The 15,982-nt window shown below is 39.0% G+C and overlaps 1 protein-coding gene across 1 annotated transcript in view; it reads right to left on the reverse strand.

The window, feature by feature from the left end:
- Window positions 1–470: 470 nt before the first annotated feature.
- LPL (lipoprotein lipase) overlaps window positions 471–15,982 on the reverse strand; it is a 30,872-nt gene continuing 15,360 nt past the window's right edge. The window contains exons 3-10 of the mRNA XM_006859904.1: window positions 13,294–13,473; window positions 11,610–11,721; window positions 10,639–10,872; window positions 7,645–7,887; window positions 6,922–7,042; window positions 4,735–4,917; window positions 3,095–3,203; window positions 471–802 (exon numbers count right to left, since the gene is read on the reverse strand). Coding sequence (XP_006859966.1) covers window positions 3,095–3,203; window positions 4,735–4,917; window positions 6,922–7,042; window positions 7,645–7,887; window positions 10,639–10,872; window positions 11,610–11,721; window positions 13,294–13,473 — 1,182 coding nt within the window. The 3' untranslated portion in view covers window positions 471–802. The remainder of the gene's footprint in view (window positions 803–3,094; window positions 3,204–4,734; window positions 4,918–6,921; window positions 7,043–7,644; window positions 7,888–10,638; window positions 10,873–11,609; window positions 11,722–13,293; window positions 13,474–15,982) is intronic.

The raw sequence follows: 15,982 nt of genomic DNA on the forward strand, positions 1-15,982 counted from the left end.
AAAAGAGTTGAAGAATTCATTGGTTTAAATGTTATGTCTCTTTTAATTTGTAACACATTTGCGATGCATTCCAGCCGCAGGGAGTGTTTAAAGGCTCAGCGCTTTCTTAACTACATCTTCAGCCCCTGGCCCTCAGTCACTAGGTCCTGATCAACTTCTGGGCCACATCTCAGTGACACAAGAACCATTTCAAAAAATTCAGATATTTTTACTGGTAAATAAATGACTAGTTTCATGGCCAGCCGACTCATGACAGAGAAAGCTATTTGAGAAAACTTTGAGAAGGTATCAGTTCAGAAAATCTACAATTCCAATTAAAACAGAAAGGACTAGTCCTGATGGACCTGTAGGAAAAGCACTGGACTGTTAAACGAAAGGTCAGTGATTCAAACCCACTAGGCCGGCTGCTCCTGGAAAACCCTATAAAGGATTGCTATGCGTCGGAACCGACTTGACAAAGCTTAACAACAACATGGGTGCATTTTACTCCAGCTAAATATGCCTCATGAAACAATTCTTCTTTCTCGAAGGTCAAAGTGCAGTGCTTTTCATTATCTGCTGTCTTTTAATGAAGGAAGGAAGATGTGCTATTTGGCCATTAGATTCCTCAAATTGAATTAGCCACTTTTTAGTATTTGAGACTGTCTTCTAAAAAGAACTAATAAGGATATAGCTGGGGTTAATACTCAGGAAAATCCACTTTTCAACACCCAAGACACTGGGCATCTTTTGTAAAAGTTACTTCATTCACTTCACTCTTCACTGAATTCATGTGCTGTTCTTTCTGTACATCTGCCCAGTTCTAAGAAAAAGCAGAGGAAGACGGCAATTCATTTCCTGATTATGGTTATATAACCACCTCTCCCCACCCCCACCACCCTTGTCACTTTTATGATGAAAAATTGTAAGAATAAATCTAAAGAGATGTGAATAATGGGTTAGAGAAAGTGGAAGGATCCTAGGAATGAGAGACTCTAACACCTACAAAACCAAGTTCCAATATGGAATATCATTATCAAAGGATGGATCCCAGTGGTTTCAAAATGTAGGAGGATTGTGGTGCTGTGGGATAATGCACTGCACTGTAAGGTTGGTTTGAACCTCAAGGTCAGTGGTTCAAACTCACCAGCTGCTCCTTGGAAACCCTATATAATGTTGCTATGAGTTGGAACTGACTTGATGGCACTTAACAACAACAACAACAACCTTATAAAAATAAAGACCATTTTCTTTTTTCCTGGTAGAAGACTAAAACTAAGTAGATCTAAGAAGATGAGAACTAGGACCTCTTATTTGATTGATTTACTTTAGTCACAGAAAAGAGAAATTAAACATTAGTCTTATTCAATAATTACCTCCTAGATTAAATTCAGATATGCTCAAAAAACAAAGAAGGCTGATCTAACTATGTTTTGTTTCAGTAAGTTTACAATGAGACCATGAACATATCATTAGGCTTTCTCTGATAAATTCTGATAGTATGACCAGAAATACTTCATAAACAGCTGAAGCTTTTCTTAATTTTCTGGGTTTATTGCTACACTCATATACAGGAATCTTGGTGTGGCTCTGTGGACTAATGCATCAGACTGAAAGATCATTTGAACTGAAAGGTTGGTGGCTCAAGCTCACCAGATGCTCCTTGGAAACCCTATACAGGGTTGCAATGGATTGGAATAGATTTGACGGCACTTAACAACAACAACAACATACAGGTTGAAAGCTGTGGAAAATATTTCTGTGTGTGAGAATGTTTCTATGTGTGTTTGTATCTGGTTGTGTGTGATATTAAAATATGATATACATTTTTATATAGAGGTCCCTTCCTAAGAATTGAAGCAAATGTGAAAGTGCCTCAGATCTGTAATAAGGAAAAAAACCAAGTATTAAGCTTCTCAGTAGAAAAGTCTCCACTTAGATAAGAATTTCGTTTTTCAGCCTCATTTAGCACAAGTAGCTCCACTTCTTTTCATTTTTATCTTGAGTGATCATTAATTTTTTGAGGGGTAGGAGGGTCATTCAAGGTATCTATGCCTTAATTTGATTTTTGTAAAACATGAGAAAAATCTAAAAAAGTATGAATGTATAGATAAAATCTGGAAGGATATAAGCCAGCATGTTATTTGTGGTTATGCCTGGGTGACAGTATCACAATGATTTTCACTTCTTTTAGTCGAGTTATTTTTCCTAATCTATCCATAGTGAGCATGCATTAATAATATAAATATAAGTGAAAACATTGAGATATCCCATATAGGGTCTTGAATATGATTTTCCTGAATATGCATGTTTATAAATATAACTAGGAGAAGAGCACAAGCCTAAATCAACTGTTTTTTCTCTTTCCAGATTATGTTGTGACTAGCCTTTCCCATTGTTTGTTGTGTCACTGGTTTTATTACATGATCTAAGCTTTCTCCCCTTCCTACCTGTAACCCATTAGCACTTGGCTTCTGGCAAGGTTGAACGAATGGAGGAATGGAATTGGCATGTCCAGGGAATTCAGCAGGGGAGTAGGGAAGCTCACATGCTTAGTCTCCACTTAGTACTGACGCTCTGGAAAGATTTAGCTGACAGCTGACACGTGGATTAGTCTTAAAGGTCAAGTAGGAAAGAGCCAGGGAGTTGTTTTGAGATGGAAAAGAGAACCGTTTCCTAGACTCTAACTCCTTTAAGCTGCCATCTTTGGCAGTTTTGAGATGGATGTTTGGTAGTTGCCACTTTGGCTTCCTGTCCTAAGAGCTACTGACCCTCAGAGCATCAAGGAACAATGCTGCTAAAGCTGGTGACATAAGACTTTCTAATCCTCTGGGTCTATCCTGGAAAGAGTAGCGCCTTTGCCACAATGGCATTTTCTAAACTTGTGTCATAGCAGGGATGCAGTAGAGAAAAAAAAAAAGTGGAAATGGTCGTGAGCTTGGGATGGAAGGCACAAGGCTGAGAGAATGGACAGAAAAAAAGAAAAGAAGCAAAAGCCCTGCAAAAAGCAAACGGGGCTTTTGATGATGCCTGTGTGGAAAGACCATCTCCAGGATCTGATCACAAGAGACAGTGTGGTGCGACTCAGGATGCAGGACAGGTTGGCCCATGATACTTACCAGCCAGACTTTTTATTCAGGGACTTGTCATGGCACTTCACAAACACCACAGGCGTCTTTCCTTTCTGCAAATGAGACACTCTATCCCGGGAACAGAAGATCACCCTGCCAAAGAAAATGGGTGTGAGTATGCCATTGGGAACCATAAAAAAGGACTTTTTGAAGATGTGTGGTTCCACATGGGATATAGCTTCTGCCTGGTCTTCTTGGGATGTTTACTCTTAGAACTCAGCCACCATCCTGTGAGGAATCTAGGCCACTGGAGTTCCAGCTATCAGCCAGCCCCAAACTGGCCAGTCATGTGATTGAGCCATCTGGGAGGTAGACCTTCCAGTCATCAGTTGAGCCACCTCAGATGATGCTACATGGAGCAAAAGGGAACCCTCCCACAGAGCTTTGCCCAAATTGTAAATGTGTAAGATAAGTAAATTTGTGTGATGATTTCATGTCACTAAAAAAAAGTGTGGTGCTTTGGTCAGGTGCATTCAAACCCTACATGATTCTTCTAGTAAACTTTTGGATATTTACTATAATTGACTGTTACCACTCAGGCCATTCCAGTCAGTGACACATCTGAGTCAGAAGGACTATGAGTCTGATCCAATAGACAAGAGTTAATCAATCTAGACAGGCAGCCTGAACATCATAGTGATGTCGTGATGTCCAATCTCTCAGCTCTTAGTATCTGCACTAAGGGCTAGGAAATCTACCTTCAACTGGTCCTGCTACAGGGACAAATGTTCTACATAGCCTTCTCCACCAAAATATGTCTCCTTGGTCATAAAAGAAAATGACTAAAAGAATCAATTGATCATTGATCAATTCCCATCTAATGATTCATTTTTAATAACAGTAAATCCATACAACAGTTTGTAAAATCCATGTACATCTAGTATAAAAGTTAAAAATCCCACAGTGTTCTCTGTTTATAGCTATGCGTGGGATAGGAGTAGTGGGGAGACAGAGAGAGATTAGCTTGGAATCTTGTCCTTCTTGAAGAAGTTGGTTTTAGTATTTGAATGTCAAAGTAACTTCTCTAAGTTTTACTCCAAAAGGGTTGCGCTGGTAAGAAACAGTGCTGAGTTAAAAGCCAGAGTGCTGATTTTAATTCCTGCTGTTCCTCTGAGTTGTTGTTGTTAAGTGCCGTCTAGTGAGTTCCAACCCACAGCGATCCTGTATAGGATTCCCAAGGTGGAGTTGAGTAACTGTGACCAATTCAAAGCTTATGCCTTCCTTGCACTACCAGAAGCCTGGTAGTGTAGTGGGTTATGCACTGGGTTGCTAAGCACAAGGTCAGCAGTTTGAATCCACTAGCTCTTCTTCAGGAGAAAGATGAGGCTTTACAGCCTTGGAAAAATGTTTACAGCCTCAGAAACCCTATGTAGGGTGACTACGAGTTGGAATCGACTCAACAGCACACAACAATGACAACATGCAAAATTACTGTTATTTTTCAGTATCATAATAAAAGAATAGTCACAAAAATTCTATCTGTAATAACTTAGGTCATATAGTATTAAAATCAAGTTTTACTGTAGATTCCCCCTGAGTACTGAAGGTCCCAGAAATGCTATCAAGAAGTAATGTCATTAGTGTGAGTTTGAAGTGAATGGAGATCAAAAAAGAATTGAATTACTTTTTCTGAGTCTCTCCTGCTTTCACTCGGATCCTCTCAATAGCAAAGCCAGGGCTGCTCCACCAATCTGACCAGCTGAAGTATGAATCGCTGTTCCATTTGAGTTTCAACATGAGCAGCTCTCCAATGTCCACCTCGGTGTAAATTAGGAAGGAATATGTCTTATTTGTGGAAACTTCAGGCCTGAAAATAAAAGTCACGATGTTCGGTTAATTCTGAAAATCATTTTGTTTTCCTCCCAAGATGTACAAATAAATAGCTTTATTGTTTGGGAGATATTTTTTAAATGTGCAATATGTCCCATGAAATACTCAAGATGGATGACAGTAGCATTTTAAAAGACATTCACTCCCTTAAATCTTTTTCAATTGGAATTTTCAAAATATAAACTATTAAGCACAAATTTTTAAAAGAGAAAAAAAATTGACAGGCTATCATTCAGAGGAATTATTTTTGTTTTTGTGCATTCCTTTTCAATTTGCACCGATCTGTAAACTTATTTTTATTTGATTGCATAGAGTACATACCAGTCTTAATTCTCTTTGATCACTTAATAATTTAGGATACATACTTTGTCATGCTTTAAAAAGATCTTTAATAATTATAGTTTTTAACATCTGAATTGATTCTATTGACTTGATAAGTCACAATTAATCATTACCTTGATATTAAACACTTCCTTTGTTTCTAAGTTATTCTATGTACTACTGTAATGAACTTCTTCTGCTACAGAGTTTTTAAAGCATTTTCTGTTCACTATTTCCTTAGGATCAATTACTTGTAATATTGAATGTTACTATAATTGCTATGTTGCCTTGTTTACCTGGAAGATTCTGTTAGTTCATGATGCCTGCAGTAGGGTGTGAATGTACCTGCTTTATAACCTCATTAGCACTAGGTTTTTAAAAAGGTTTGTTCATTTAGTAACTATAGATAACATCTTAATGCTGCCTTAATTTTGTATTCCTTTGATTAATAGTCATGAGTAACATTTTGAAGCTTTTTAGTATTTATACCCTCTATACAGCTGCAAGGTCAGTGGTTCAAGCTTACCAGCCGCTCCTTGGAAACCCTATACAGGGTTGCTATGGGTCGGAACTGACTCAATGTCACTTAACAATAACAATACACACCGTAGAAAAGCCCTGAGAGCATAGTGGATTACGAATTTTGCTGCTAATCACAAAGTCAGCAGTTAAATCTACCAGTTGCTCCACAGGAGAAAGATGACGCTTTCTGCTTCTGCAAAGATTTACAGTCTCAGAACTCCTGTACAGGGTCACTACGAGTCAGTAGTACACAACCACCAGTGCCATCAAACACATTACAAGGCACTCTGGTGGTACAGCAGTTAATCAGTAGGCTGTTAACTGAAAGGCTGACCATTCGAGCCCACCACCTGCTCTGCAGGAGAATGATGTGGCAATCAGCTTCTGTAAAGATTGTTGTTGTTGTCAAGTGCTATTGAGTTCGTTCTGACACACAGTGACCCTGTTTCTGAGGAGCAGCTGGTGGGTCTAAACTGCTGACCCTGTGGTTTTCAGTCCAGTGTTGATCCTACAGTGCCACACCAGACATTCCTAAATTCCATAAAAATTACAGACTATCAAATTCTATGGGGCAGTTCTACTCTGTCATATAGAGTCACTTCAAGTTGGCTTCCACTTAATAGCAATAGGTTTTGGGTATATACATTGCACTTATAGTTATAGAGGGAGTTCTTATTACTATTGGTTTTTTGTTTTGTTTTTTTTTAAATGTCAGATTTTTGAGGGACTTTAACTGTCTTGCTTTAAAACTGTACAAAAGAAATAAGCAGATACAAAACAATAAAAGATTCCTGATGTTGTACTGTAGGATAAACACAGGACTGCAAGCCCAGTTTGAACCACAAGGTTGGTGGTTCAAACTCACCAGTTGGTCTTCAGAAACCCCATACGGAATCACTGTGAGTTGGAATGGACTCAATGGCACTTAACAACAACAACAAAACATGAAAAGAAAAATGGATAGCAAGTGAAAACAAAATAGGAATGTGAAATAGGGCAAAAACCTCAATTCCAATTTCTTAAGCTAGTGACTTGTTTCCTAGTTGTTCCACTCCACCTTGGTTTCTGAAGCCCGTGATTAGGAGGTAGCAGTGCCCAGAAAGCACACTAGCTTGAGGAGATTTGTGTGAATACTCACAGGGTAAAAGCAATGTTCTCACTCTCAGCCACAGTGCCATACAGAGAGATCTCAAATGGCTGGTTGGTCTGTGTAGTACTTTCAGTTCCAGAAAAATGTATCTTCACTTGATAATGGAAGACTGGAAGGGAGAAAATTGGAATAAAGGCTGGTCAGTCTTTATGTAAACACTATAAATGCCAAACGATTAGACAATTCACAGCCATACTAACAACCAAAGTGGAAATGCAAATGCACACACTTGGAAATATTTCTTCACATCTATACAGTGTCCACTTTAGGAGATACAGGCCTAGAATTCTACATTTCTGATTTTTAAAGTAAGGTTTTAGTAGAACACAGTCACACACCTTTGTTTACATGTTGTCTATGACTATATTCTCTCTACCATGGTAGAGTAGGGCATAGTTTGGTCATCTTGAATAAACGATTAGATTCACTGAGCACCAAGTCTGGTACTAGTAGACTAGCCTAAGCTATTGGTCCTAAGTACAATGGAGGGTGGCAAGAGGGAATACTAAATTTGCCTTGTACAGGCTTTGCACTGGCATCATGGTTCAATGGGAATTAGGAGCTATAGTAAATGAATCTTCAGAAATATACACGAGGGTGCAAGAGTTAGTAACATGATTTCATGGACAAAATCAGTCCATGTGGCACTATGTGCATGACAAAAAAGTAGAGCTAAATTGATTTTCCCATTTGCAAGCATCTCCAACCTACCTTTGTAGGGCATCTGAGAACGAGTCTTCAGGTACATTTTGCTGCTTCTTTTGGCTCTGACTTTATTGATCTCATAGCCCAGGTTGTTGCAGCGGTTTTTTCTGCAACTCAGACAGAGCCCCTTATCAAAGGCTTCCTTTGAATTGCACCGGTAGGCCTTACTTGGGTTTTCTTCATTCAACAGGGAGTCAATGAAAAGATGAATGGAACGCTCATGGGAGCACTTCACTAGCTGGTCCACATCTAGAGAATAATAAGCAGAAAGACCAATTTCAACTATGCTAAAGTCTGCAAAGCCATTTGAACTGCAAGGTCGGTGGTTCAAGCTCACCAGCTGCTCCTTGGAAACCCTATACAGGGTCGCTATGGGTCGACTAGACAGCCCTTGGCAACAAACAACAACAAAGTCCACAAAGAATGCTTGACTGTGTACTTCTAAAATAGCTGCTCTAGCTGCTGCATACTGTCCCATTGGTTCCAACTCCTAGTGACCCTGGATATGGTTTCTAAGGCTGTCAATCTTTATGGGAGCAGAAAGCCTTATCTTTTTCCAACAGAGTGGCTGGTGTATTCGAACTACTGACCTTGCTGTTAGCAGCTCATTGTGTAATCCACCACAATACCATGGCTCCTTAGTTTAGATAGTGTTTAGGTATTTTGTTGTTGTTAAGTACCATGGAGTCGGTTCTGACTCATAGTGGCCCTGCACAGGGTTTCCGAGGCTGCAAATCTTTACAGAAACAGAAAGCGTCAAATTTCTCCCATGGAACAGCTGGTAGTTTTGAACTGCCGACCTTGAGGTTAGCAGCCCAATTCGTAACCACTATGCTACCAGAGCTCCTATAGTTCAGAATAAAATGATCTCAGGGTCTATTCCTGTGAATCTATAACTATAGGTTCTATTTAAGCAGGTATTGTTGGTGACCTTCCAGAGTGTCAAAGTTCCCAGGGATTTAAAAAAATTTTTTTCTGTTGTCCTGTATTTATGAATATGTTTATCAAGAAGCCATAGTAACATAATACATCCATGGGAAAAGTTGATCTCTTTCAGCTTATCTCATCCTTCTGCTATGTAAAGAAAGCATCTAAGATGTCAAGAAATGCACTTCTAGAAACCACACCATAAGGGGCATAACTATTCATTGTAAAGTCTCAGAAACCGTATACAGGGCAACTATGAGTTGGAAGCAACTCGACAGCACTTAACAACAATGTATAACTGAAGATGTGTCCCTACTACAGAAATCATCTGCAATGTTATAAGAGCAGCTCCATCACCATAAGCTTTTTTTTTTTAATCACTGCTCTCCTTGCTACAAAACGTCTACCTTTACATTTCCAACCCTCACAAGCAGTCCTGATAACAATTATTCACTATTGTATCACAAGAGATCTATCCTCATTTCATTTCATCAGCCCCGCCTAGACAGATTGTATACTACTCATTGGAGATTCTACCTTCCTTCACGCCCTCTGAAGGTAAGTTCCCTCTTTTTTTTTTTAATGTTTCATTGTGAATTATATGATAGTTTACATGTTTACATCCATGGTTCCAATCCTCTTCATGCATCATCAACCGACCAAAAGGTACATCCTAGAAACTTGCCCCACCATAAGCTTTTATAAATATATATTTTTTGAAAACAGGAACATCTTGTTGTAAGATCTAAAGCAAATGCACATAAAGTCCAGATCATATTGACTATGGGTGGTGTGCCGTGGATTCGATTCTGACTCATAGAGACCCAGCATAGGGTTTCTGAAGCTGTAAGTCTTTACAGGAGCAGACAGCCTCATCTTTCTTCTGTGGAACAGCTGGTAGTTTCGAACTGCTGACCCTGAGGTTAACAGGGCGACTCATAACTTCTATGCTACCAGAGTTGCTATTGACTATTTGTAGGTCTTAATATACTAGATGAATGCAGAAGACCATTAAAATAATACATTGAACACAAATGAACATTCTTATTAAGATAAATATTAAATTAAATTAAATTAAATCGGTTTAAACCTCAAGGTCAGTGGTTCAAGCTCACCAGCTGTTCCTTGGAAACCCTATACAGGGTTGATTCGGGTTGAAACTGGTTTGACAGCACTTAACAACAACAAAAACTATTAATTTTTTTCTTCTTAAAATCCGGAAAATTTATTGCTAGGGATGATGATTATTTTCCCTGATCTTCATGTCTCTTAAAAAGATTTAAAAATTAACATTTTGTTTTCTCTCATTAAAATTCAAAATCACTCCATTGGCTTTGCAACTACATTATACAGTGTAACAGTGTGTGGTCGGGTAAAAACTATTGTAGCTCTTTTTGAGACCAGTGCCATTCTTCTGCCTAAATCTCACCTTCACTCTATCTTGTGTCTGCAAGTACAGTGCCCAGTGTAATATACAATTTATCAACTGCCGAGTTAACTTCAACTCATGGTGACCCCAAGTGTGTCAGAGGAGAACTGTGCTCTAATGGGTTTGCAGTGGCTGGTTTTTTTATAAGTAGATTGCCAGGTCTCATTTCTGAAGTATCTTAGGGTGGATTCAAACATCCAGAGGTGCTTCCTATTAGCAGCTCAGTGTGTTAACCACCTATCTATACCACTCATGGTATGCTGCTGTTAGTGGGCATCGAGCTGATTCCATCATAAAGACTCCATATGTGTAAAGTAGAACTCCATATGTGCTCCAGAGGGTTTCAAGGCTGTGACCTTTCAGAAACTAATCACCAGGCCTTTCTTCTGAAGAACTATGGATGCGTTCAAACCATCGACTTTTCAGATAGTAGTCTAGTACTGAAACTAAAGATAAAATGGTTGTCTTTCTAGTCACAGAAAGTATTAAGACTCTGCCCATGCAGAATGATGCAATTGTTCTAAAACGTATCTTGGGCAAATGTATATATCAACAATACAGTCTCTGTGGATAACGGGTAAGGCAGTGGGTCAATAAGAATCAAGAACAAAATTCACATTTAATTAACTTCAGAGTATATTTACCTCCAAGGCCTTTCTCTGCAATCACTCGAATAGCTTCCCCAATGTTACAGCCTGGTTGAAAGGTACCTCCATTAGGGTAAATGTCAACATGTCCTACTGGTTTCTGGATTCCGATACTTCGGCCAGGCGACCCTCTGGTGAATGTGTGCAACACGTCTACAAAATCTGCATCATCTGGAGAAAGGCGACTTGGAGCTTCAGCATATTCAAAGTTAGGTCCAGCTGGATCTAGGCCTTAATGGGATTTTAGACCTGTTTAAGTTTTCATTAGCATTATTTTAGCAAATCATTGTTCTTCATTTGAATGGAACAGGCAGACACTTAGATTCTATTAGCCCTTATTCTATGCTAATTGGATTTTTAAGTTACTAAAAAAGCCATAAAAGTAGACTCAAATCCTTCTAAAATGGGATTTGTGCCTCTTCAAGTAGTCATTATTTAGTGATTTCCACTCAGGATGGCTTGATTTCCTTTTGTAAATTATTTCTAAATATGGTGGGAAGGCCTTTAAACAGTGGTGGTTTGTTCTCTCTCTCTATAGGTGCCAAAACGTCTATCTACAGTGATGAGATGTGCAGAGATGACGATCTTCCTTTTTACATAAGGCATTTGGTGTTAGTTCTTTTTCAATTCTCCCAGAATCCATGGGAGAGGTGACATGTGTAATACACCACCAAAGCATAGTGAAGAAGAAGGAGCAAGGGAGACAGTGTTCTTCTCAGAGAAGTCAGTGGATTTTCTGTGCTTAATGCTATACTCTATTTCTGTGCTACCATCAGAAGATGGTAAGCCCATGAGAGTAACAGTCTGTATTTTAATCTTATTCATGAAAAAGTAGCCCTCTCATGAGATAGTCTAAGACCATCAGACACATGTGGGTGTTTAACAAATGTTGCATTGCTAATTCTCTCTAGGAGTGGTGGCCATGTTGATTCTTTTGTGATAATATGAACACGACCCTGCTTTCCTACCAGTAATTCTGTTGACTTTCTTGTTGGTTAGACTTCCTGCAACACCAGCAGCATGGGCTCCAAGGCTGTATCCCAAGAGATGAACATTATCCAGAGGATAGTTAAATTCCTCCTTTGGAACAAGGAAAGAAAAAATGATAAGGTTCTTATAGTTCTTTGCAAAAGATCAAAACTAAAGAAATAAAATGATTATAAATATGGTTTTCAAAATATAGGCCATACCAAAAATTATGCTTATTTAAATGTTGTGTTAAAGATGACAGAGAAAACATATACTCCACTGTTGGATATTTTTCTCTTTCTTTCACAATGGCCTTAAATAAGAAGTTTCCTAATATATCTGAAATTATGTAATGTATATAAATTTAACTTTACCCTGTTATTTCCTAATCCAAATGCCCTGTATTGCTTTATCATAGCCAAATGATTAATAATCAGAAAACGTTACAGTGGGGAGGGGCCCCACATATGTAGTCCAACAATCACATTTTATAGTGAAAGTCTGAGGCCTAAGGAGGTGATCGGATTTGCCCAGGTTCATGTATCTGGTTAGAAAAAGAACTAAGAATACAACCAGTCAGTCCCATAAACATTGATTATTTTTTACTTCCAATTACCTGGTTTAAATAATTTGGCCTGGTCAGAATATTAACTTCCTTTTAACAATAAGATAGTTTTCAAATATGATTTTTCAAAGGATGGTCTCAGAAAGCCAAAGGAGATTAAAAAAAAAAACAGCCAAAAATCAGAAGTCTAGGCTTTTCATCCCCTCACATCCTATACACCATTTATTTTCTTACTAACTCAATTCCATAACTCTCCAAACCCTCAACACAAAATCTGGATCCGTAATCCACACTAAGGAATAAATACTGATAATGTTTTTGCCACAGATGCCCTAGTAACTTAATGGACAAGCACTCAGTTGCTAACCAAAAGGTCAGCAGTTCAAACCCACCAGCTGTTCCATGGGAGAAAAGAATTGGCGATCTGCTTTGATAAGGATTTCAGTTTAGCAAACAGTAAAGGGCAGTTTTACTTTGTCCTAATGTGCCAGACTGCAAAGCCGTTTGAACTGCAAGGTCGGCAGTTCAAACTCACCATTGGCTCCTCGGAAACCCTATACAGACAGGGTCGCTATGGGTCAGAATCGACTCGATGGCACTTCACAACATAACAACATAGGGTCGGTACCTTTGCCCTGAGATAACCATGTTTTGTCTGTTCTGCCCACTTAATTCTTGGTCTCGGCAGATCTATTCGCCATGCAAGTATCAAAGGGCAGGGCAGGGCAGGGCAGGGCAGGGCAGGGCAGGGCAGGGCAGGACTATTCTTTCGCAGTATTATCTTAATACTGTTTTTGGTCAAAAAAATAATGTCCATGCTGACCTTCTGAAGATTTGAATTACCTCAGAAAATGTCTACAGCTAAATGAAATGGAAAAAGACTGATTGGTTGCTGCCTAGCTCTAGCCAAGATCTATTTGGACACATTCACTCTGGCAGCGTAGTGGTTTCGGGCTGCAAACCACAAGGTCAGCAGTTCGAAACCACCAGCTGTTCCACAAGAGAAAGATGAGGCTTTCTGCTCCCGTAAAGATTTACAGCCTAGGAAACCCTGTACAGGGTTTCTATGAGTCAGAAGCGACTCCACAGCACATAACGACAACAACATCCAGTGTTACCTCGATCCAGTTGATAAACCTGGCCACGTCATTTCCCACCAGCTTCGTGTAGCCTGCAGAAACGGGATAATGCTGCTGGGCCCGATATAGCCAGTCCACCACAATGACATTGGAGTCAGGTTCCCTCTTGTACAGAGCTGCCACAAGTTTGGGTACCCAACTCTCATACATTCCTGTCACCTGAAAAAAGATAATACCAGTGGATAAAGATGCCCATCTATAACTCGTTTAATTACACTAACCCAACACACTTGTGTTAAGTGGAGAAAAGTTCACAAGGAAGTCCAATGGCTCAGAAGTAAAATTAATCCCCAGCAGAGTGTACAGAGACCTGTCCTACCCATTTGCGGTCAATTTGAGTATGACAGAGGGTAGTGATGAGCTCAGGAATGGTATTTTGGGGTTTACCACACTTTCAATTTTAAGAGTGTTTTATAAATTCAGTAAAACTTCAATAACTTATACTATTGAGGAAAGGTTCATCTGAATGAGTTAAACACTTGCATCAGAATTGGTGATGGTGGTTATGTGCCGTGGAGTCGGTTCTGATGGCATAGGGTTTCCAAGGCTGTAAATCTTTACCAGAGCAGAAAGACTCATCCTTCTCCCACAGAATGGCTGGTAGTTTCGAAACGCTGACCTTGAAGTTAGCAGCCCAGCTCCTAACTACCTAACTACCACTATACTACCAGAACTCCTTTGCATTAGAATTAGACTATTAAAAAATAATTTTAGATTAATTACTTTCAATTACGCTAACAGATGTTTTGCAGCAGAACTGTTTTAGGGCCTGTGAATATATATATGTTTTTTTTTTTCTCTTTTTTATTGAGTCTTTTACATACAACATTTTATGTGTTAGTGGAAAAAAAAGTTTATAACATATTAAACAATCCTAACAGAAAGTAAGTATGTTTAGCAATCTCTCAATAAATAAGAAAATGATTAGTTGTAGCTCACATGTCTTCACAATTCTCTAAAATTCTTAATTATCAGAGTACAAATTGTTGTTGTTAGGTGTCATCGAGTCAGTACTGACACATAGCACAACGGAATGAAACACTGCCCAGTTCTGCGCCAGCCTCACAATTGTTGCCATGCTTGAGCCCATTGCTGCTGCCACTTGCCAATCCATCTAGATTGGGGTCTTCTACTTTTTCTCTGATCCTCCACTTTACCAAGCATGATGTCCTTCACCAGGGACTGGTTCCTTCTGATAATATGTTTGAAGTATGAGAGACGAAGTCTGGCCATCCTGGCTTCCAAGGAGTATTCTGGCTGTATTTTTTCCAGCACAGATTGGTTTGTTCTTTTGGCAATCCCTGGTACTTTTAATATTCTTTTCCACACTGTAACTCAAATGCATCAATACTTCTAATGTCTTTCTTATTCACTGTCCAACTTTCACATGCATATAAGGTTAATGAAAATACCATGGCTCGGGGCAGGTGCACCTTAGTCCTCAAATTGACATCTTTGCTCTTGAACACTTTAAAGAGGTCTTGTGCAGCAGATTGGCTTAATGGAATACGTCCTTCGATTTCTTGAATGATGCTTTCATGAGTGTTGATGGTTGATCAGAACAAAATGAAGTCTTTGGCAACTTCAATCTTTTCTCCATTTATCTTGATATTATTTATTAAACAAATTAAAGAGGTTTAACTGAAAAATTGGCAGTCTGAACCCACCAGGCTCTCCATGGATGGGAGAAATATGTAACAAACAGTATGTTTCTGTGAAGATTTACCGCCTATGGAACTCTATGCGGCAGTATTATTCTGTCCTGTAGAATTCCTATGAGTCAGAATTAACTTAAGGACACACAACCTAAGCATCAATAGTCACATTTCTCAAAGGATTGTTGTTGTTAAGTGCCGTCAAGTTAATTCTGATCCATAGCGACCCTGTATAGGGTTTCCAAGGAGCAGCTGGTGAGCTTGAGCCACCCACCTTGCAGTTCAAACGACTTTGCAGTCTGACGCATTAGCCCACAGCACCACATCAGGACTCCTGTTCTTATTTAGAGATAAAGGTGCCCTGGTAGCATAGTGGGTTATATATTGGGTTTCTAACCACAAGTTCAGCAGTTTGAGTGCTCCCCAGGGGAAAAAATGAGGCTTTCTCCACCCATAAAGATTTACAGAACTGATAGACAGTCAGTCATTTGGAGATGAGAAGGCTGCCAATTGTAATTCTTTGCTTGTTGTTAATAAGGACCTCAGAAGTCAAAGTTAAAACAACTGTGGGACCCTCACATTAACTCCATTCATGTAGAATTTTAACTTTTGTTGTGAGAGAACAGACAGTGGCTATGCTTTAGCAAAAATATATCATTCAAAATAACAAAAATGCAATAAAAAATTGGAGGCTAAAATTCCAGACTATCTTGCCGTAATAACAGCCTGAAATCCACCCACCACCAATATGATATGAGAGCAAGTCATACTGTAACCACGGTAAAGGTTACTCAACTATGTCCTAAACAGACAAAGAAGATTCTGAAATGCATACTTAAAGTAGTTGTTAAAGGGAGACCTTCATAAACCAGATTCTTCTTAATGTAATTCCAATAGAAAAAGAGAAGTCTTGGATTCCCAAACCAAGGTACTTTATTAGGAACTTTGGTTTTATAGGGTGGGTTCTTATAGTTATGCTTCTATTTTGTTTAATTTATTTTAGAAATTAAATT

This window comes from Chrysochloris asiatica, unplaced genomic scaffold (genome assembly GCF_000296735.1).
Source record: "Chrysochloris asiatica unplaced genomic scaffold, ChrAsi1.0 scaffold00035, whole genome shotgun sequence".
Lineage (NCBI taxonomy): Eukaryota > Metazoa > Chordata > Mammalia > Afrosoricida > Chrysochloridae > Chrysochloris > Chrysochloris asiatica.